Consider the following 23,929-nt stretch of genomic DNA (forward strand, 5'->3'; position numbering starts at 1 on the left):
TAAGTCACTAACATTAGATGGTTTGCCAGTGTTACGTTATGTTAATAGTTACTGAGTTAGAAAAAGTAAAACTACTAACTATTTTAAACACCCAGATGGGGCCCCACATCAGACACTCCCTCACACTCTAGACCCCATCCCCTGCCCTTTCAGAGTATTCCCAACCACTTCCCCATGTCCCCCTGACTTATACAACTCACCTACAGATTCGACTTGTACCTCCCTAATCCTGACCTGAGCCACATCCCCACCAACACAATTCACCCTGCCACCCTAAACAACTCTCTCTCATCCACCATCCCTCAGCCCTGGTCACTTACCGTAGACTTGCCGCTTCACTGATCTGTCAATTTCATTGGCCCATTAAACCTACTTACTTTTTGAGAATTAATGCAGTGAAAAGGGGGGCATGACCTCCTTGAGTCCACTGGTGCTAGACTGCGCTGAGGCCTATTTCACTGCAAGTCCCAAATTGCTCTGGTCATTTGGAGGTTTGCACAGTAAGAAGTCTCTCAACACCAGGTTAAAGTCCAACAGGTTCATTTGGTAGCAAACGCTACTAGCTACCAATTAAACCTGTTGGACTTTAACCTGGTGTTACAAGACTTCTTACTGTGTTCACCCCAATCCAACAGCGGCATCCCCACATCATTGGAGGTTTGAACAAAGTTTTCCAGAGCAGGTAAGTGCACTTTAAACTCTTGTAATTCCAGCAGGCCGTCACTTTATGTCACTGTGTGGAAGTTATGGCCCAGTATCTCTTTACAAATTGGTAGAAAGTACAGGCACATAATGGGAGAGATTTAAGTCATGCTAAATTGATGAGGGAGTACTTATAAAGCAAGATAGCAAGGGAATTCCAGAGTCAAAAACATAATGGTTGAAAATGAATGAGTCATTTAATGCTCTTACTCAAGGGGTTGAGGATCTTTAGAATGCTCTATCCCAAAGGGTTGTGGATGTTCAGTTATTGAGTCTATTTAAAATAGATTAACGGATTTTTGAATACTAAGGGAATTAAGGGATAGTGCTGGATGACAGGGAAGAAATCTCAGGAGAACTCTGTGCTTTGGGGGAATTTGAAGGATGAAACAGCAGATTAAACAGAATCATTTCGCATATTTCTTTTAGTGGGTCCTGACGACGATGAAAGTGAACATGTAAAGGCCCTTCAGCAACTACATGTGACAATGCCGGAGGGTCCTTCTTTAATCACAGTACTGAAAGACAAAGAAGAGCGACGTAAATTAGGTATGCAGTGATTTTGCAAGACGAATGTTATCTTTATTTTAAATTAAAGTAATAAATCTATGAACTTTGGAAAGCTGAGGCTATTCAAAATGAGACTTAATTGTCCAGCTCTCTGCTGAAGTCATAAGCAGTAATAATTCCATATGTTTACAATCTGTCTTTCAAAATAACTTACCAGTTTACAAAAATGAATCACTTTTTGATGTGCAATGACTGACTTGACATTCTGTACTATAGCAGCAACCCACATATAGCAGTGAGACTAATACCTTTTTTTGGTGCTATGGCTGGGACAATAGGACTGGTTCTCAGATATTGCAGAGAGGCCTTTAGAATGCTTGTGAATCACTGAAACTGAGAAATGAGATTTTAGTTTAATATCTCATCTGCATGAGTGTTTCACCAGTTGTACTATGGAGTCTGCTCCAATTACAACTTTTACACCACATTAATGTAGAAAAGCATTGCTTTAGAGGCTTAGAAATAAATGGCATTTGAGCAAAAAGAGAGATATATTAGGGATGATCAAAGCCTGATCAAAATTATGGATTCTTGGAGTGTCTGAAAGGAAGGAGATGGAGAGGCAGGGAGAATTGGGGAGGGAATGCCAGAAACCGAACAGAAGTGGGATTATATGAAGGTTAGAGTCGAAATAAGTTTTTTATTTGTGGGGCAGATGTAGAGGGTGTTCTTAAAGATGAATGAAGTCACAGGTTGGAAGGGTAGAGATGAAGAGATTTCAAGATGCAAGTATGGTGGCACGGTGATTAGCACTGCTGCCTCACAGTGCCAGGGACCTGGGTTCGATTCCTGGCTTAGATCACTGTCTGTGTGGAGTTTGCATGTTCTCCCCATGTCTGCATGGGTTTCCTCCAGGTGATCCAGTTTCCTCTCTGTCTGAAAGACATGCTGGTTAGGTGCATTGACCTGAACAGGTGCCGAAGTGTGGCGATGGGGGGGAATTTCACAGTAATTTCATTGCAGTGTTGATGTAAGTCTTACTTGCGACTAATAAATTTAAAAAAATAAATTAGAGGTGTTGGAAAGTTGCTATAGGCCATTGACAATGGAATATAGGTGGCAATGTTTTGGATTAACTGAAGTTTAAAGGAAAGATGGGATGTCAGCTTGTACATATGAGAATGTTCAAGTCTGGGTGTGATTAAAGTATAGATAAGGGTTTGAGTAACACTGGACTGAAGTAAGATGGAGCCAGGCATTGTTTTGTTGTTTTCTTGTGATGTGTTCAGGCTCTGGAACCAAGGTTAAAGAGCTGGATATATTTAATCTTTTTATCCTTTCTTGGGTACCCATGCATAATTGCCCTTGTACTGGCTTGCCCATGTTAGAGGGCAGTCAACCATATTACTGTGGCCAGAATGGGCATTAGTGAACCAGATGAGTTCTTGTAACAATCAATGATGGTTTCACAGTCAACGTTACTGAAAATAACTTTATAGAGTCATGGAAATCTACTGCACAGGAAAAGGCCCATTGGCCTGCCATGTCTACACCGGTCAAAGACAAAACCACTCAAGTATTCCAATCTCATTTTCCAGCACTTGGTTCATATTCTTGTATACATCTAAATACTTCTTAAATGTTATGGGGGGTCTCTGCTTCCACTCCCCTTTCAGGCAGTGTGTCCTAGATTCCGCTTCTCCATTTTGGTGAAAAGGTTTTCCTCATATCCCCTCTGAACCTCCTACATCTTATGTTAAATCTATGCTGCCTGGTCACTGATCACTCCATCCATAACCCAAACTCTCCATCCCAGGCAACATCCTGATAAATCTCATTTGCACTCTTTCCAGTAGTATCATATCTCTCCTAAGATGTAGATTCCAGAACTGCACACAATACTTGAGCTGTGGCCTAACCAAAGTTTTATATAGTTCCAGCATAACCTTTCTACTCTTAAACTCTCTGTATCTGCTAATACCATATCCTTCTTAAGCACTTTATTCATCTGCCTACTACCTTAAGGGACCAATGTACATGCACGCAAAGATCCCTCTGATCCTTGGTGCTTCCCAGGGACCTGCCATTCATCATGTATTCCCTTACGTTTTTGACCTGCCCAAGTGCATCACCTCCCTGTTTATCCAGACTGAATTTTATTTGCTACTGATCAGCCTATCTGACCAGCCTGTCTATATCCTCCTGTAATCTAAGGTTATCCTCCTTGCTAATCATCACTCCATTAATTTTCATAGCATCTGTGAATTTGCTGATCAACCCTCCCACATTGAACTCTAAATCATTAATTTAAACCACTAATGGCAAGGGCCTCAAAACTGATCCCTGTGGGACTCCACTGGATACCGGCTTCCTGTCGGAAGAACTTGGTACAATCATTACCTGCTTCCTGCCACTCAGCCAATTCTGGATTCAATCTGCCCAACTTCCGTAAATTCCATGGGCTCTTACCTTCGCCTTACCTTGTACTTCAGGTTTATTAATTGAATTTATATTCCATCAGCTATTGTGCTGGGATGTGAAACCATATCCTAGGACGTTATCTTAGGCCTCTGGATTACTGGAACAGTGATGATATCAGTGCATCACCATGTCTTGCTTCTCTTGCACCACAGTCTCTGCTGAGTTAGTTAGCCTCAGTTAGTGAGAAAGTGGAGACAAAACTTTGACCTGGACGAGGGGAAAGCAAAGTAAACCTTGGATCAATGATCCCTTTCTCTTGATGGTACGTACGTATACACATAAATTGATTGAAAACATTATTGAGCTTGGTTAAATGTCCTCTCTAGTCAAATATATCATTGACCTGCTCTCAAGCCTGAGACTAGCTCAAGTATTTCAAGCACCTTTGGACCACAACTGCATATCAGGCACAGAGCAGAGTGAATTTATATAATTCCTTAACTTGCAAATGTAAATTAAAGGCCCTTGTTCTTCTTGGTATCAGAATAGTTCATGCAGAGGAGGTAGAATGTTATCAAAATAAATTGTTGGATAATGTGCTAAGTTTCCACTTCACAATCATAATGTGACCTGGTATTTTCAGCACTTGCAGTATTCAGTGCCATCTAGTGTGTCAAAACAGAATTACAGTGCTATCAACAAAAATCAAAGTTGTTGACGAAAAGGATAGAATCTTGTTGGAGTGGCAAGTGTCCCAGTGGCGGGACCAGTTGTAAGCAGGACTTGGAGACAGAATGACATCAGCTGAGGGGCTTGGCCAGTTGTACAGCAGGGGTGGGCAGGAAGGTGCTAACCCACCCATTATGTTATGGTGGTTGGAGGTCTGGATGCCATATTTAAATGCAATTTGGACAGGCATCCACTCCTGCAAGCCAACAGCATCATTCTTGTCTGACAGGAGGATTTTTAAGTTGAACTGCTGCCACGCTTGGATTCCTGGAGCTATGTCATCTCTCTGCACCTTCCATCAGTCCCCTTGACCTTCCTTTCATCACCCTTAACCCACTGCCCCACACCAAAAGTCTAGTCCTTCCTTTTCTGACCATCAAGCCACTATCATCACCCTTGATCAACTGTCTGTCAACCTAGGGCTGCCTCTGCCACACTTGATCCTACCCTCTATCAGTCTTGAGCTCCCTTTGGCAGAAATTGACATTTTGCTCTGTTCCCCGTGACCCTCTTTTAAAGTCACCACAACCTGACCTACCCACCTCTCTCCCTTCCTCCTTTGGTCAGCCATGCACTAATTTCCCTGAGCAATCACTATACAAGCTCAATGCAATAGCTCAATTTTCTCTTGTCAAGTCCAACAAAATCCTTTACACAAGGAAAGGAATTCATCCTTATTCCAAATCCACCAAGAAGAACACTTTGCCCGCTGCGTGGCACAGTAGCACAGTGGTTAGCACTGCTGCTTCACAGCCCCAGGGTCCTGGGTTCGATTCCCGGCTCGGGTCACTGTGTGGAGTTTGCACATTCTCCTTGTATCTGCGTGGGTTTCCTCCGGGTACTCAGATTTCCTCCCACAGTCCAAAGATGTGTGGGTTAGGTTGATTGGCCATGCAAAGAAATTGCCCCTTAGTGTCCAGGGATGCGTAGGTTAGAGGGATTAGTGGGTATAATGTGTCAGGATATGGGGGTAGGGCCTGTGTGGGATTGTATTCAGTGCAGACTCGATGAGCCAAAGGGCCTCTTTCTGCACTATAGGGTTCTATGATTCTTAACCTGTCTTGAATCTGAAGGCATGTACTTCTCATTTGCTGCCAACTTCATTGCAAAGGTACAATTTAATCTTGTGACCAAGTTGATGGCTATGTATGACATATGATATTTTAAAAATAGGTTCCTGCTGCTTGCTGTTGGGACCCATGATCCATTTTAATCCACTGTTATAATTCAGGTCAAATACCTGAATCATGAGTTTTGCAGTTTGAATTTGGCCAGGATAAGCATGAGATGTTTCACTTCAGGTATGATTCAAATGACCCACTAGGGAGCTTTTATCCAATGAAGTTTATTTAAGGATATATATATAGCATATTAACATATAGCAATACCTTCTACCAATTACAAACAAGGGGAAAAAAAAACAGCCATGGTATATAAACCAGAAGCACTCTGAAATGTTCCAACAAAACAAACTTTCCTGTAAACATACACTTGCCCGAGGTTCAACACAGAAAATACGAATGCTCACGTAATGTTGAAACTTAGCCCTTTAGTTGGAAAATTGAAACTTTGACTTCGCAGTCTCGTAACTTCCAGCAGCCCTTGAGGTAGAGATAATGTCACTGCTGGCCTCTAGCTTTCAGTCGGCGACTGAATTGCAAGGTACACAATTCTCATTCCAGGAAGGCAAGAAGATCTGCTTCCAGCTAGCCAGCAGAATTTACAATACCGAGGGGAGAGAGAGAGACCAAAAAACACTGCTTTTCAGTCTGATGTCCAAATACCTTCTAAACTAAGCCAGCAACCAAAAACTGAAAATGAAAGAACTGCTGTCACCTGACCTGTCGATCATTTCTCTTCCTAATAACGCGAAAGGTCGTAAAATCCTGGACACTGCGTGAAGCCCAGAGTAAAATAAACAAAATCCCATTTAAGCCATTGAAGTAACAATAAAAGGACTTCTAAGCAGACAGCTCAGCAACAATGAAATAAAAACCTGCTTACAAACTGCAGAGAACATGATTTAAAAAAATATATATTTCTTAAAGGTACACTAGCGTCCAACTGCCAACTTAGGCAAATTCCTTCTGCAGTTGGGAAGCTGAAATTTTGCCCTCCACACACATTCCATTGCCCACCTTGCTTCCCACTCCCAGAAAATTCATTAGATTCACCCAATAGACTGCAGGTTAGACCTCCTGATGAAATATTTAGTACTGAAATGTTAATTCATCCTTTTCATTCTACAGATGCTAACTAACTTGTGTATTTTAGCTATTTTCTAATTTTTGAATTTGCTCCTTGTTCTGTTTATCCAACTGACTGAGTAATGTATTGTTGCTAAGGCCTGACTATGCTAAATAGAGAAAGCAAAACATTTTTGAAGATGCTTACTATTTCACATGTTTACATTTAAAGTTTATTTATTTTATTAGTCACAAGTAAGGTTTGCATTAGCACTAACACATTAACAGTTACTGTGAAATTCACCTAGTTGCCACAGTCTGTTCGGGCACACTAAGGGAGAATTTAGCATGACCAGCGCACCTAACTAGCCTGTTTTTCAGAATGAGAGAGGAAACCAGAGCACCCGAGGAAACCCATGCAGAAACGGGGGAAGAACATGCAAACTCTACACAGACAGTGACCCAAGCCAGGAATTGAACTCAGGTCCCTGGTGCTGTGAAGTAGCAGTGCTAACCACTGTGCTACCGTGCCCCCCAGCCAATACACATTTCTGTGTATGTTTTCATTTAACTGGTAAATAATGAGGTCTTCATCAGGAAAAAGATACTTTGCTTGACCTGCCACCATTTGAACTGATTGAATATGTGCTTTATCAACAACATGTTATCTTCCATTCCCTTGCAATACAATGCTCATCTGGAGCCTGTTGGCAGAAAAACCTTAAAAATGACTCGGGTTGTGTCCCTGATTACACTATTCTTCCCCCTTCCCCAATTCCCTCCCCATGATGGTATGATGGAAATGGGGAGCTCAGAATGACTGGGACTATGGGGTGAACCTATTTCCTGGATCATATTGTATTTTTTTTTACATTTCCACATCTGTCCTACTTCTCATCTCACTGAATACGTGAATACATTTGTACCAGATTATTGATACTGGTAGTGGCTTTCAGAAACCAGATCAAGTTTCCCAAAGCTAATTTCAGCATTTCCAATCCCAAAAGTTTGAAATGGAACGTTCTATCAGTCGATAAAAGTAAAATACTGTGGATGCTGAAATCTGAAACAGAAACAGAAAATGCTGAAAAATCTCAGCAGGTCTGACAGCATCTGTGCTCTAACGAAGGTTCATCCAGACTCGATGTTGGCTTTATTCTCTCTCCACAGATGCTGTCAGACCTGCTGAGATTTTGCAGCATTTTCTATTTTTGATTCTATCATTCGAGCTCGGGCAATGAATCCATTGAGGTGAAAGGACCATATGAACCTGATGCATCACTAACCTTTGACAGAATTGCAGTTTGGTTTAAGTAATCACTGTAATAAATATTCTTCTCACTATCTTTCTAATACTCCCCTTCACTTTAATTTTCATAGGAAAGGCTCATTTGAAGAAAGCAATAATTAAACATGAAGAAGCAATGAGGATTCACAGTCTTTGCCGGATTCTGAGGAAGATGGATATCCTGCAGGAGGTTTTAGCTGTTGTCCACAAACGATCATTGAAGAAGTACTCTGAAATTGATCATGAGGATGACTTTTTTGAGACAGTTGAAGCTCCAGAAATTCATCGTAAGTTAATATAATTTTTATATTGATGATGTGCTGCAATATTAGCCAATTCAGCCATGCACAGCAGATAAAGGGAATGATCTCCGAATCCAACAGCTCTAGAGCTTAGTTCCATAGGTTCCAGAAGAGGTTAGGCTTCTGTCAAATGGCCCTTCTAAGTATTCGGGTTCCACGGTGTTATTTATAATTCAAAATTAGAATTCACATTTCATTAACTGAATTCCATTTCAGCTCACCATAATGTGGTAATTTATAGGTTTATAGCAGGAAAATGATCATGTAAGCAGGCAAATTCATAAAATCCAATCTTACTGAAGGTTATTGCCTTTTGGGGAAAGGAAGCTGTCACACCAATCTGACCGTTGCTTGACTTCAGTTCCATATAACATGGTTGACTGTTAATAATATGATGTGGCCTAGCAAGTCTCTCAGTTCAGCTGAAGAACAATGAATGTGACTGTGCCTACATACCCACATCCTGATGATAAATAAAACAAAATGAACAGAAAAGATAGTGTTGCTTTCAATGTTTTCCATTTGAGTACCATTCTGTCAGTGTCACGTAACGATATAGAATAGTGATTCATCTAGTGCAAAAACAAATTAATGTATCAATGTGTCTGTGTGGAGTTGGCACATTCTCCTCATGTCTGCGTGGGTTTCCTCTGGGTACTCCAGTTTCCTCCCACAGTCCAAAGCTGTGTGGTTAGGTTGATTGGCCATGCTAAGAAATTGCCCCTTAGTGTCCAGGGATGTGTAGGTTAGAGGGATTAGTGGGTATAATATGTAGGGGGGGATTGTGTTTGGTGCAGACTCAATGGGCCAAAGGGCCTCTTCCTGCACTGTAGGGTTCTATGGATTTAACTTGTAAGTGTTAGGGCAAGTATCAAATGCTGTATAAAAGTACTTTGGCTGAAGTATGCATTTCAGTTCCAGAGAAACACCTCTTAGTGTATCAGTGTAATTTCCACCCTGCTAAGAAGCTCAACACCATCCACAACAAAGTAGCCCACTTGATTGTTACCCATTTCACAAATATTCAGTCCTTCCACCATCAATGGAATGACAACAGTGTGTACCATCAATAAGGTGCATTGCAGGAACCCACCAGTGTCCCCTAGGCAGCACCTTCCAAACACCCAACCACTACCATCTAGAAGGAAAAGGGCAGTAGATACCCAGGAACACTATCACTTGGAGGATCAGCTCCAAGTCACTCACCATCCTGACTTGGAAATGTATTGGCATTCCTTCATTGCTAGGTCAAAATCTTGGAATTCCCTCCCCAACAGCGCAAGGGGTGTATCTCTACCACAAAGACTGCGGCGGTTCAAGAAAGCAGCTCCCCACCACCACCTCAAGGGCAATTAGGGATGGGCAATAAATGGCCTTGCCAGTGATATCTGCAGATGGTAAATTTTTTAAAAATAATTGTTTTGCATTTTTGTTCTATTGTTAAATGGTTGTTTTGCACCAGGCCCATGGTACTGCCTGGGAATAGGACTAGGCCGTTCGGCCCCTTGGATGGTTTCGCTATTCAATTAGGTCAATTAGGATTGCACCCAAGTCCAGTTACCTGTTTTTAATCTATATCCCTCAATATCCTTGACTAATAAAAATCTGGCAGTCTCAATGCTGAAAATTTCAATTCCCCCATAATTCAGTCTTTTGTGGAAAGAATTCCAGATTGAACCTGACCAAATGATTTTGTGTAGATTATTTTCAAGCAATCAGCAGCGGTGGTTTCCCATCATTTTTCTGGATTGAAGCTGGCTCTCAGAGGCAGAAGGATAGCAGCATGCTGTCCCCTGATGATCATCCAGTTAGTCATTTTCTTAGAAACTGGAGAGGGAAGAAAAGACTGAAAAGGGAAAAAGCAGTTTTAGTCTGCTGCGCATTCTGTAAGCAAAGTAAATTTACCAATTAGCATTAATCTTCCTTTGCAGCAAAAACACAGCAGAAACCAGAAATTAAAACTCCAAACTTCTCCAAGGTGAAAGTCACAGATATTTTTCACAGATTGGTAAGTATAATGTTCATCTGTCATAAATAGAATGCTGCTTTTATTTTTGATGCATTATTTTCCACTTAATATGGTCAGTTAAAACCTATGATAATTACAATTTTAGATTCTTCACTGTGGAATAGAGCATGTTTATTGATCATCAAGCCCTTATTTTTCATCTACCTAATACCTACCTCTCTTCATAACTGAGTTGATTCTCATTCCAAACACTCATCTAGTTGATTCTTAATCACCTCTACACAGTCTACTTTTATTATGGAGTTACTGGAAAACATAATTGAAGTTGACATCCAGCTGCTTCAATAATTGGGGTATTCCTTTGGTCTGGCACTTGTGTTGAACTACACCCCCCAAAAAGACCCTCCCTGTTCTCAGTGATTGACTGCATGGGCAAAGTCAGTTCGGGAGAAGTGATGCATATCAACTTTCAAAGTAACCTCCATGATCTTCTACCTGTCACTCCCCATCACCACAGACCCATCCAAAATCACCATTCCCTCCTCCACTTGATACCAGTCCTCCAGCCAGCAAGCATGTGCCAGTCACAAAGATTAAATTTCACCCTATGATTCTCAATTTTGGCATGGCAAAGTCTAATGTGAGACATTGGGCCAGATTTTACCATTGCATTGCGCCCATTTTCGGGTGTGAAAATGTGTTAAAGTCAGGTGTAAGGCCATTAACATGATCCGGGCCCACGTCCTCTCAGATTGCCACTTTACTGAAACCCAGGAATGGTGGTGATCCGCTTTGCGCCTAAAACGGGCGCAACGGCGATTTAAATACATTTGCATGCATTGAATTAATGAACTGCCCGCCCAACTTTATCAGCATTTCCCCCTTTACGCCTCCACATTTGCCAATCCAGAACAGCACTGTAATGGACCTGCTAAATAAAAGTCTGAATCGGGGAGGGGCGGGGTCAGATCCTTCTTTGTTTGGGAAGAGAATGAGGCCAGATCGTTGTCTGGGTGGGGGGGGTGGTGGAGGAGAAGGCGGAGGTGGATCAGATGTATCTCTGATGGGGGTAGGGGGGAGGGCAGATCGTTCTCTGGTGGGGGTGGAGGAGGGCTGACTGTTGTCTGGTGGTAGTTGGGGAAGGCTGATCATTGTCTGGTGGGGAGGCAGGTCAGATGCTCTTTGGGGGGGTAGGGGGCAAGAGGTGAATCAGATGTTCCTCTGGGGTGGGGGGGGGAGGGGTACGGGTGGTGGTGAGTGAGGCCAGATCATTCTCTGGGGGTGGGGGGGTGGTGAGGTCAGATCATTGTCTGGGAGATGGGGGCAGTGGGGTAAGTGAGGCCAGATTGTTGGCTGGGGGAGGGAGGCAGGTGAGATATATCTGATGGGCTGGGGAGGTGCGGGAGGACTCGGAGGTTTTCTGCCACTCTGTGGGCAATCGGTGGGGAGGGGGGCAAGGGTGGCAATTGGTCTGGGTAGCAGGGGAGACAGGGGGACAGCGATGTATATATGTAATGGGGGGGGGGGGTGGTGGATAAGGGGGATAGTGCTGTGTGTGGTGGCCATCTCTCCTGCTTGTGGCTCTGGGCTGCTTTCTCTGCTTTCTGACACGGGTGCACTTTTTCAAATTTTTTTCTAACTGCGCATGTGCAGTTCAGAGCTCCAATCGTTTTGGGTGTGCTAAGCCCCACCTACACCGTGATTCAGACCCGCGGTTTTTTTAGGCTGAGTGCGTGCGGGGATGCCTGAAAGCAGATTTCTATATCGGATTTGCATTACGCCTAGATTCAGCACTTAAAATGAAAATGGTAAAATCAGGCTCATTGTCCTATTGTACTGCTTTTACGTTTGCTTTTAATTTTGTTTTCTTTTGAAAAATTACATTTTTTGATTTGTATTACATGTGTTTCCAATCTCACGTCTAAAATATTCCTATAGTACATACACAATATGAATTCTGGACTATCTGCCCATCTCCATTATGGAGCAGTGAATCCCCTTCATTGACGTGAATAAAGGAGGGGTACCACTTTATCAGTAGTTGTGGTATCATTAGTTGCATTGGTCATTGTAACACTTCATTGAATCGTAGAATCCCTATTGTGTAGAAGGAGGCCATTTGACTCAGTGAGATTGCACCGACAACAATGGCACCCAGGCTCTATTACTGTAACCCCATGTAAGTATCTTGCTTATCCCCAACACTAAGGCCAGGATTTTCTGGCCTCACTTGACCTGAAACCAGAAAGGTCAGCGGACCTTTAGAGGTCTGCCCCTCACACATTCCAATTCCTGTGGCGGGCAGAATGGTAAAATTCACTCCCGAGGGTCAATTCAGCATGGCCAGTCTACCTAACCTGCACATCTTTGGACTGTGGGAGGAAACTGGAGCGCCCAAAGAAAGCCCATGCAAATACAGAATGTGTAAACTCCGCACAGACAGTCACGCAAGGCCAGAATTGAACCTGGATCCCTAGCACCATGAGTTAACAGTGCTAGCCACCATGTCATCCATGCATTGCCACCTATTGAATAGATAGAAGGAAGATGGATGAGGGCAACTTCATGTCATGGCATTTATATATAGAAATAGTAATCGGAAACCATCCAAAGTGCACTTTTAAATGATGTCTTCCCTTTTTCTTCTTCATACCCTCTTCCTTTTTAAAGGGGCCTTTGTCAATTTTCTCTGCCAAGAATCGATGGACCCCAGCTAGAGAAATTCATCTCAAGAAAAGTGAAAAAGGATTTGGATTCACTCTGCGTGGAGATTCACCTGTCCTTATTGCAGGAGTTGTCCCTGATGGCTCTGCAGATGTAGGCATACTTTTCTCTTTTACATACAGTGTAATAATTTTTTATTTCTATATTTATACAATCTTTAAAATGAGTTGCTTCAAAAAATGAATCAAGCTAATATAACTGCTGTGCATTTCTAACATATAGGTTAGCCATTCAACTCACTATTCTGTATCGCTGCTTGTCTTCCATGTGAACAAATAGCATGTGTTATCAGTACTGCCATATTCCAATCTCTTATTTCTTATCCCTTTATTTAATCTATGGAACCACAGAATGGTTATAGAACAGAAGGTTGGCCTGTCATCTTGGCACTGGCCCTCTGAAGGAGCAACTCCCCTCATGCCATCCCTTGTCTTGTCCCCATAGCTTGCAATTTTTTTCCTTTTTCATATACTGATTCAGGTCTGTTTTGAAAGCCATAATTGACCCTGCCTCCACAGTACACTCAGGCAGTGCATTCCCGATCCTTAATTGCTGTGCAAAAAATACTTTCCTCTTGTCACAGTTGTTTCTTTTTGCCAGTTACCTTAAATCTGTACCTACTGGTTCATGATCCTTCCACCAATGGGGCTTGTTTCTCCCTATCTATTCTGTACAGACCCCACAAGATTTTGAATCCCTCTATCACATTTCTTCTCCAATTTCTCTTGTCCAAGAAGTCGTCTTAACTTCCCCAGTCCTCCTATGTAATTGAAGTTCCTTATCCTTGGAAATCATGCGCAAAAATGATTTTGTACTCCTTCCAATGCTTCACAACTTTCCTGAAGTGCATTGCCCAGAACTGAACATAATACTCCAATTGAGGCTGTACCAGTGTTTTATACAGGCTCAATATAACTTCCTTGCTTTTGTACTCTGTCACTATTGATAAACACAATAAGAAGTCTCACATCACCAGGTTAAAGTCCTACGGGCTTATTTGATAGCAAAAGCCACTAGCTTTCAGAGCGCTGCCCTTTCGTCAGGTGAGTCAGAGTTCTAGTCACAAAAATTACAAAATAATGATTGGAATGCGAGTCTTTACAGGTAACCAAGCCTTAAAAGTACCTTTAAGCTTTTGCTACCAAATAAACCTGTTGAACTTTAGCCTGGTGTTGTGAGACTTCTTACTGTGTTTACCCCAGTCCAACGCTGGCAATTGCACATCATGACTGCTATTGATAAAGCTAGGATGTCATATGCTTTGACTTGTATCTCAATCTGTCCTGCTACCTCCAATAATTTATGCATGAACCCTGCTCCTGCACCCTTCGTTTTATTGTCTCTCTGCATTCTTCACCTCAAAATAAATTTATTTACACTTCTGGGCATTAAATTTAAATTTCCACTTGTCCAATGCCACTGGTCACCCATTCCATCTTTCTCTGCATCCTCTTGAAGCTGTGGGGTGACCACATCTATGTACTATCACAAAACAGTTAATCTCACAGATGTGCTGCAGTGGTGCCAGCTGGTGCTCAATTTCCATAATTCAGAATTAGAGCTACTATTCAGAAGGGAGTCAGTTAAGAGCAGGAAAACCAGAGTTTTCTTTCCTCTTTCGTTAAGTGACACGCTGGTCAATTGTAACATTCAACTTGGCCAACTCAACACAGCCAGTGGACTGGTCATCCTGGTTTGTTTTTATTAATTCATGGGATGCGTCCCTGACAAGGCCAGCATTTGTTGCCCATCCTAATTAACCTTGAATTGAGTGGCTTGCTAGGCCATTTCAGAAAGCAGTTAAGAGTCAACCACGTTGTTTAAAGTTTTTTTAAAGTTTATTTATTAATGTCACAAGTAGGCTTACATTAACATTGCAATGAAATTGCTGTGAAAATTGCCTAGTTGCCACACTCTGGCATCTGTTTGGGTACACTGAGGGGGAATTTAGCATGGCCAGTGTACCTAACCAGCACATCTTTCAGACTGTGGGAGGAAGCCAGAACACATTGCTGTGGGTCTGGAGTCACCTGTAGAGCAGGTAAGGAAGGCAAGTTTCCTTTCCTAAAGGCCATTAGTGAGCCATATGGGTTTTTACAACAATTGACAATGGTTCAATGGTCAGCATTAGACTTTTAATTCCAATTTTTTTATTGAATTCAGATTCCACCATCTGTCATGATAGGATTTAAACCCAAGTTCCAGAGCATTACCTGGGTCTTTTATTCGATAAGATCATGGCTGATCTGATTGTAGCTTTGACTCCACTTTCCCTCCGACCCCTATAACGCTATCTAAAACCTATCTAACTTGAGTTCCACAGACTCTTGATCCTCAGAGAAAGAAATTCTCCTCATCTCTATCTTAAATGAGATACAACCTTATTTTTAAATAGTTCCTAGACTAGTCTTTCCCATCAGGGAAATACCTTTCCAGCATCCACCTTGTCAAGTACACTCAGGATCCTAATATGTATAAATAAGATCAGCTCTCATTTTGTTAAACTCTAATGGCTACAGGCCCAGCCTGTTCAACCTTCCATCATATGATAAACCTCCCATACCAGGTATCAGTTGAGTGGACCTCCTCTGAACTCTAGATGTGGTCTCACTAACTGTAGCAAAACATTGCAACAAGTCACAACATTCTATTTGCTTTCTTAATCACTTGCTGTATCTGCATACTAACTGTAGACAGGGGGTCCCTCTCGAGGCTATGTATAGCTACTAAAGCTACTACAGAGACTCAAAATACAGTGTACTGATGTGAAGATGTGACTTTATTTAGCCAAATGATTGAATTGGAGAATGATGCGAGGAAGCCCTGCACTCAAGGTGTAGAGTGCAGGCAGCCAGGTATCAATCTGAAGAACAATGCTCCTGCGAAAGCAATTATACATTCCCAAAATCATATTGCCTACCTTTCTGGTAGGCATTACCCAGTAAACACTAATACAAATCAGTAAATAATCATCCTGTCATTAACTCCAGCTAATAACAATATGCATCATGACCTGATGGGATTTCATTTATTATTAATTTACGCATGTTACCTCCTTTCAGTTGCCCAGCAATATGGGACACTGGAGAGTGAAATGATTCCCACCGAATTGAACCCATGTGACTCTCATCAGACCCTGAGAAATTCTTCATGTCTGCTCGCCACCTGCTTATCTCTTGGAATTGTATGACGCTATTCATAAGGCGAGCATTGGTAGCCATTTTGTTCCTGACCACTGCTGATAGCATTACTGTTTTCAGTGAATCTATTGTTCGTTCCTTCCTGAATTTTGCTACTGACTGAAGTTTCACAAAATGTAATCAAAAACAAAGTACATCCATCTTGTAAATGCAAAATACATGTTTTAAATGAGAAATATTTGTTAATTATGCAGCGCTGTCTTCTATGGCAACAGCCCTGGCTGGTTTACATTCCCATAGTCCAAGATCATTCATTCTAAAGTTAGTGTCGTGTTAGTGTTGTTAAATCTGTGGTTATGTGTTTATTAGCCTAATTTGCCCCTCCATGTCATGTACCAATACACCGAGATTCCATTGTAATACAGACTTCTGCAGTCTCTCTCCAATTAAAAAAAATTCTGCTCTTCTATGTGAACAAGTTCACATTTCCAATATTAAAATTATTTAATCTACCAAATTTTTGCCCACTTACTTAACCTATCTACGTCCCTTTGCAGACGTTTTGCCTTCTTCACAACTTACTTTCCCATTTATCTTTGTGTCGTCAGCAAATTTAGCAACCCTTCATTAATATAAATTGTAAATAGTTGAGGCCCCAGCATTGATCCCTGTGGCTGTTGTCACGTTAATATCCATGCCTACACTCTCTCGTTAACTAACCAATCCTCTATCCATGCTAACATGTTACTCCCTCCATCATGAGCATGTAATTTGTAAAGTAATCTTTGCCTGCACTTTGTCAAATACTTTTTGGAAATCTTGGAACAGCACATCCATAGCTTTCCACAGTGTTTGTCCCTTGCTCTACGAACTCCAATAAATGGGTCAAACATGATTTCCTTTTCATGAAACAAATGTTGACACTGCATAATCTCGTAAATTTTGAAAAATTAAAAGTAATACATCTGCTATTTAAACATCCGCTTCCTTTAAGACACTAGGATAAAGTCCAAGACTTGGAGACTTGTCAGCTTTTATTTCTAATAGTTTTCTCATTACCTTTTCCCTGGCGATTTTAATTGCTTTAAATTCCTCATTCACTTTCACCCCTAACTCACCATTATTTCTGGAATGCTTCTGCAGTGAAGGCAGAAGTGTCCCACTTCCCCGTGATGCCGGTCCCGCCAATCGCACTCCAGGAATCCTGACCTGCTTCACACTCCTCCTGATCTATTCTTCTGTTGATATACTCAAAATCCTTAATGACCACTTTGGCAAAGTTTCACATGAAGTTGGATTGAACACATGGGATCGGAACATCCTAAATTTTAAAAGCTGATATACTGTGCTATATAACTAGGCCTTTTACTTCTAAAGGAAGTACTTGAATTAAAGAAGTTCTATTTTGGGCTTTGCTGCATTGCTGCTGTTGTGTTTGATAGCAGAAATGATCTGCTGGTTTTATTTTCTCAATTTCTTTGCCTCTTAATTTTACTGAGTCATCATCTGTTAAAATGGTTGGATAGTAATCTGCTCCCTAATCTAATCTAATTCACTGGAATGAGGGGGAAAAAAACTGCTTCCCTCTGGAAAATTACCAGTTTTTACTATAATTTCTCATGATAAAGGTGAAATCCCTTCAAAGAAATCACAGATGATCTTACTCTTTTGTGGGATGTGGGCGTTGCTGTCAATGCCAGCATTTGTTGCCTATTCCTAATTGCCCCTTGAACTGATTCAAAGGCAGTAAGAATAAAAACATTACTGTGGATCTGGAGTCACTTGTAGGTCAGACCAGGTAAGGATGGTAGATTTCCTTCCCTAAAGGACACTCATGAACCAGATAAGTTTTTACAACAATTGACAATTATCGTCATCATTAGATTTCTAATTAGAGTGTGAACTCTTGAATTGACGCTTCTGATATGACATGTTTTGCATTACTTGGAGCAGTATTGCAAAGGTTCCGATGTGTGATGAATTGGAGCTGATGCATGTTGTTTTATTAACATCCCTAGGAAGCTGGTCTCCGAGAAGGAGACTACCTTGTGTCAGTGAACGAACAGGATTGCAAATGGTCCAAGCATACTGATGTTGTTCAGTTATTGAAAAATATCAGCACAGAGGGTGTCCGTATTGGGGTGATAACTCTAATCACTTCTGAACAACAGAGTAATGTAAGTATTTGCCATTCAGATAGCATTGTTGATTGTACTTGGGCTGGTTGTTGTGGAAGTCAGTATTGTAATTACGATGTTGCCATGCCTAAAAGATAGTAGGTAAGTAATTTATAGTTATTTACTTGGAAATCTGCAGCAAGGCTGTAACCTGCACATTGGGAGCTGAAGCCTTAAAGCAAGTGCAGTGGCCCACTGTCAAGCTGGACCTCCCTGCCCCAGTTTTTACTGCTGCAGACAAACTTGTACAGAATCAGGAAGGCATCAGGCACTTCCTCCTCCAGATTGTAAGGCAACCCCTGCTTCTGTGGGCCACAAAGTCTGCTGCCAATATGTACTGGTTAAAATTAAGTACAAGTCTGCTTCCTCAAGTTAAGACTAAACCTATAAAGCATTCTTGATAGATTTGTTGTAATTGTATCGTTTGCTGTGGTACTAGATCACTGGAAATAAGTCAAAGAATCAGATCCTTTACTTTTGTTTTATTCTTCTAAGAGACATGGGCATTACTGGCTAGTTCAGCATTTATATTGTTCATCCCTAATTGTCTTTGAGAATGTGATGGTGAGTCACTTTCTTAAACTGCTGCAATCCATGTGATAACACTTGCTGTTACAGACCTCAAATGGAGTACTAGTGGTGACTGTATACATTAGACTCAGCTCTAGGTTAGATGTGTGAAAAATCAGCACAGATTCCTGTTGCTGCACTTCATAGATCCTGACTTAGTGCTGGATGACAATTTGATTCCGTTTCCAGAGTGAATAAACTTTTCAATGTTTCTTGACTGGTTACTGAATGAAGAATGGCCACCTGGGCAAAACAAGGAGAGAAACAGATGGGCAATCTGTTCAACCTTCAGTCTTAAAATTCACTAAACAAGTTAATTATGCACATTTCCTGTTGACAGTCTTTTTTATTGAACAATTTGCCAGAGATGGTTATTGTCATTCTGCTTTTCTTTCCAGCAAACTGACAGAAAATCACTTCTCGGTACAATGACCTCGGCAAGCATCCTCTCTGGGAATGATAAAGAGAACAGGAAAATTGCTGATTCTAGCAAGACTCCAGGCTCACTGCTCACCTGGAACAAGAAGAAGCATTCAAGCAAGGATGGCAGCACTCTTAGTCTACCGTTCATTGCTGTAACAGACGATGGATCATTCTACTGAAGTGTTTTATCACTCCTAATTTGAGAATTATTATCTAGTTCCACAAACATATCCATCTCAACTAAGGATGCAGAATGGTTCTTTAGAAATTCATCTTACTTGAAGCTCTATCAATCATGCACTACAAGATGTATTATCACTCAACTCCTTTCATAGGAGAGGCAGTGAAATCATGGTAATGTCATTGGACTAATAATCCAGAGGTTTAGATTAATCCTCTGAGGACATGGATTCAAATTCCATTGTGTCAGCTGGTGGAATTTAAATTCAATTAATTAACAAATCTGGAATCTCTAATGGTAATCATTGACTGTTGTAAAAACCCATCTGGTTCACTAATGCCATCCTTAACTGGTCTGGCCTAGATGTGACTCCAGAACCACAGCATTGGTTTTAAATGGCCTATCAAGCTACTCCTATATGGGAAATTGCTACAAAGTCCTTGTTGAATATGTGTTAAACTTGTAAACTGTTGCAGTACTGGAAGACTTTTTTGTAGAATAAATTGGTAATGGAGCATGAATGGTAAGGTGAGGGGAAGTCAAATACAAAAAAAATCAAGCTTCAACATTTTGTAATAGATTCACTGCTACCAGTTTAGCTAAAGTGGAAGAACTTTCAATGCCAGACTTGATGAAAGGTTTACCCAAAACAATTGTCTTTCTCTTCAAGATGCTGAATGATCTGAGCATTTCTAGCATTTTATATTTCTACCATATATACTCGTGTAAAGTTGTGATTTTAGATAATATTTTTAGGTTAGAAAGTAGGAGATTGATTTGCACACAAGTCGTATTTTTATAGGATCCACACATGTTGAAGAAGGAACTGTTAAAATGTGAAAAATATTTACCAATTACCTGTACGCTATGCATGCTTTTGGTAGGCTAACCTCCAGTAGCCATGACCTAGATTTTTCCCGAGTACAAGGACAAAACCGCACATCATCGCTACATTCCACTTTAATTCTACTGATAAAGATTATCTTTCACTTCAATTGACATTAATTATATGCCGTCCATGCCTATTGTCTCTGCAACAGAAAAATGTACATTATCTAGTACATTCAACCAAATGGGGAAATTACAATTACAAGTAATAACAGGTTATTTATCATAATGTTGGCTGTTTGTATAGGGCAAGATTAACAAAAGTGCAGTTCCTGACTTGACAGTTACTAGCATTTGTTTTTTGTTGGTGTCCTGCCTAGGAATGGAATTATAACTGGCAGTATTTCTCATCTCAGATGGCTTTTTAAGATGTAATATGGTTCGTGGTACCAGAGGATATTGTGATGAAAGTGTAGTTAATCTAATATTACTGTAACCTCAGGAAATTCTAATTATCAGTTTATACTTTTTAGTGTAGCATTGTTTACCAAAAAACATAAGGAAAAAGAACATGTTCTACTATCCCTCAAAAACTAGGGTTGACTTGTACATGAGACATGTAAAGTTAAGGATTGTCATATACATGTAAGAATTTTTTGACCAGAAGTCAAAGGTTGGCCTTTGTCAAGATCAACCATTGCTCGAGTATATATGGTATTTGCATTTTTTCTCACTGGATAAGAGTTTATAAGCTATTTTTAGCATTTAAAAAATGATCATTTCAGACTGTTGTTCCAGGGTAAAACCTTTATCAGACCTTTCATCATGACAAGCCTTATCTTCCTTCATTTTAGCTTTGTTTTTCTCCTTCAGACAAGTTTTATTTTTGTCTTGTGATACTTCCTGTTCACAGCTTGTTGTGATCGCTCTTCAACAAAAACAGTGGAGATCTAGAAAGCAACACCACACCAGCAAACTATCAGAAGGCAAAATTTTATTTAAAATAGTATTAACCTGTCTCAGGATGGATGGTACATTAAAGGTCCAAGATCTTTGTCTTGTCCCATGGGTCTCAGTATTACTTTCCGCCCTACAAAATTTTAATGTTTTCACTTACTCTAGTCTGTCTCTTAATTTTTCATTCATAAAATCTGGACATTTGAACCCATTTGCAGTGTTGTTACTTCCCACCCCTTTTCTCACTGAAAAGAAAGACAAATTATATTACATATATTAGGAAGTTGTGCTAGGATTAATTTGGTTCATCTCTTGCTGCTGTCATGTAGACATTATCTCAACGATAAAATCTTGAAAAAACCTAAAATATGCTTTTAGATTTTAATCTGTTGTCATTTTTCTTTCATGTTCTGTTTATGGCCGGAAGAGATATGGTTGTACTCAGATCTGTTAAATTGGATGGAAGGATCTCCATTCTCCAATCTACCGTTATTCCAGAGACTTAAATCATTGACGTGAAGTTCCATCAAAAACTCATTTTTAAAAATATAATAGATTTAATTAGATATTTTGCAAATGTTTTGAATGGGAGAGGCTATATACTGTACATGATAACAGCTGTTGAGCATCATGATCCTGTGAATTTATGCTTAGTGGCTAATAGCAGAGCTGAAAGCAGTAAACCTGTGGAATTAGATTTGGACAAGGTTAGGACTACATTCTAAACTGAAGTCTTTAACTGCCTCCACTATCTTATGTAAATTTCAACTTTACAACTGGCAGCAATTGAAAGTCTGACCTTCAGTATAAAGATTCATTGAAATGTGAGAAAATGTAGCACTTATTTGTATTTTTTTAAGAAATCATTTTTTTGTAGGTGTTGTCTTTTACCAATGGATGAAGCTAGCTGCAGCTGACAATGTGGAAAAAGTTCATTCATGGTTGACTGACTTGCTATTGGAGAAGAATGTGAGGAATTTGTGTCATGTCCATTCTCTATATTCAGCGCAGTTATCTGTTTTTTGAAGAAAAATTTTAAAGTCATTCTCAGTACATTACATTACATCAGATTTCTCTTGCTGCTATACTACAAGATAAACTCATTCGCCTCTTAGTTTAGTTCTTGATGAACAGCTCAATCAGTTCAGTTTGCTGGAGGAACAAGGAAGCGGGGGAGACTGTTAGAAAGTATCTGCTTTTGCAGTTGCAGCTTCTCATGCACACATGATTGACTTGAGCAACTTAAAATTTTATAAGTAAAAGACAGAACTGTGAAACAAAGAAAAACTCTCACTTATATTGTGCATTTCATAACTGCAGGGCATCCTAAAGCACTTTACCACCAATGAAACACTGTGGCAGTATAGTTAGTCACTGATGTAATGGAGGGAAGATGGGTGGGTCCTACTATTTCTGAATGAATTAAAAATTAAACATGTTTTTTCAACAGAAATATGTTTTATATGGCTCAGTGCCAGTACCATAATATAGTTACCTAACAGACTGTTATTACTTTAGAGCAGAATTGGCAGTCTGGATGAACAATCTGACAAATTATCAAAGTTACTTAGACTGTACCCTCTATCCATGAAACTTTACTGGTATGTCTTGGGAACGGCATCATCTTTTGTTCTATATTATTCTTACTGGGGATATGTCATTTCTCTTTCATTGTTGCTAGGAAACACCCTGAAAATCTCTACCTAATGCTGCTCTATAGCACCTTCACAACAAGATTTGATGCAGTTAAAGAAGGTAGCCCATTACCATCTTTCCAAGATAACTAGTTAAATATAGTTTTGCCTGTGCCAGCCATGGCCTGAAAATAAATAACGTATTTCTGAAACAAAAACTGAAAGTAGAAAAATGTAAGATCAGGGATTTTAAGAAACTAAGAGTAAACGTAGCAAGAGGTGCAATTCTACCTGTCTAATTGAAGTATTATAGTACAATCTTAATGACTAACTCAATGATGTTGATATCCTATTTCTACATTGAAAATTGGTTCTGCTGCTCCGAATTCACTAGGTCTGCACTATAGGGCAGAATCCAGAATGTTGGTGGCAACTGAAATACAACCGTGGCTTGTTGAAATATCAGCTGTTAATGAAAATGGTGGCCAACCATTAGTCTGAATTTGTTTTCCAAGATAGGAGATGAATGAGCCTCTCATACACCAAGAGAGGTGTAACATCTGAATGGTGTAACATCTACTGTAACATCTGAATTGTGCTGTTCTCCTAATATTTCATTGTTCATGAATTTCTACCCCTTTTTAAAGGGCTCCCCAGTGTTTTTAAAAGAACACATATCCCATGGGACCCCCTGTGGCCCTACCTCTGGCGCTGCCAGGATACAACCATCTTCTTTCCTGGTTCTGTTTGCCAGTTCCCTGTTTCCGAAACTTGTAAACCCCGCCATGATGGGAATTCCCTATGATGGGAATTGCCTATGTTGGGGGCATTGGTACAGTGGGGTAGGTCTACTCAATATGTGGTTATGTATTATAATGCGATTCTCATCATTGCATGGTGGGAATCCTGTTACATTATTGGTGGGGAACGGGGAAATCTTGCCATCATGAAAACCCTTGACCCTCTGATTCTCCCTGCCCCGCCCTTCCCACCCATCAAAAACAGGGGTGGAAAATTCCTTCAAATGACATTGCTTAGAAAATTGGTGCAATATACTGTCTGATCTCTATGGTAATTTGGAGGTACTTAAGTGATTTGTGATGACTATCTTATTAGCAGTTCATTTAAAGAAATCCTCCTTGTGACCCCCAGTTCATCCTTTGATGTTTGCAATTTTGTCTTTACTGA

The 23,929-nt window shown here is 40.5% G+C and overlaps 1 protein-coding gene across 2 annotated transcripts in view; it reads left to right on the plus strand.

Annotated features, from left to right (window-relative positions):
- rhpn1 (rhophilin, Rho GTPase binding protein 1) overlaps positions 1–22,986 on the plus strand; it is a 90,543-nt gene extending 67,557 nt beyond the window's left edge. For both annotated transcript variants that reach the window (XM_080194546.1, XM_080194547.1), the window contains exons 10-15: positions 1,132–1,251; positions 7,929–8,123; positions 10,070–10,146; positions 12,778–12,924; positions 17,990–18,148; positions 19,117–22,986. In XM_080194546.1, the coding sequence (XP_080050672.1) occupies positions 1,132–1,251; positions 7,929–8,123; positions 10,070–10,146; positions 12,778–12,924; positions 17,990–18,148; positions 19,117–19,320 (902 nt within the window). In that variant the 3' untranslated portion in view covers positions 19,321–22,986. The remainder of the gene's footprint in view (positions 1–1,131; positions 1,252–7,928; positions 8,124–10,069; positions 10,147–12,777; positions 12,925–17,989; positions 18,149–19,116) is intronic.
- Positions 22,987–23,929: the final 943 nt, after the last annotated feature.

This window comes from Carcharhinus amblyrhynchos, chromosome 8 (assembly GCF_965287045.1).
Source record: "Carcharhinus amblyrhynchos chromosome 8, sCarAmb.v2.hapA, whole genome shotgun sequence".
NCBI classification, from domain to species: Eukaryota; Metazoa; Chordata; class Chondrichthyes; order Carcharhiniformes; family Carcharhinidae; genus Carcharhinus; species Carcharhinus amblyrhynchos.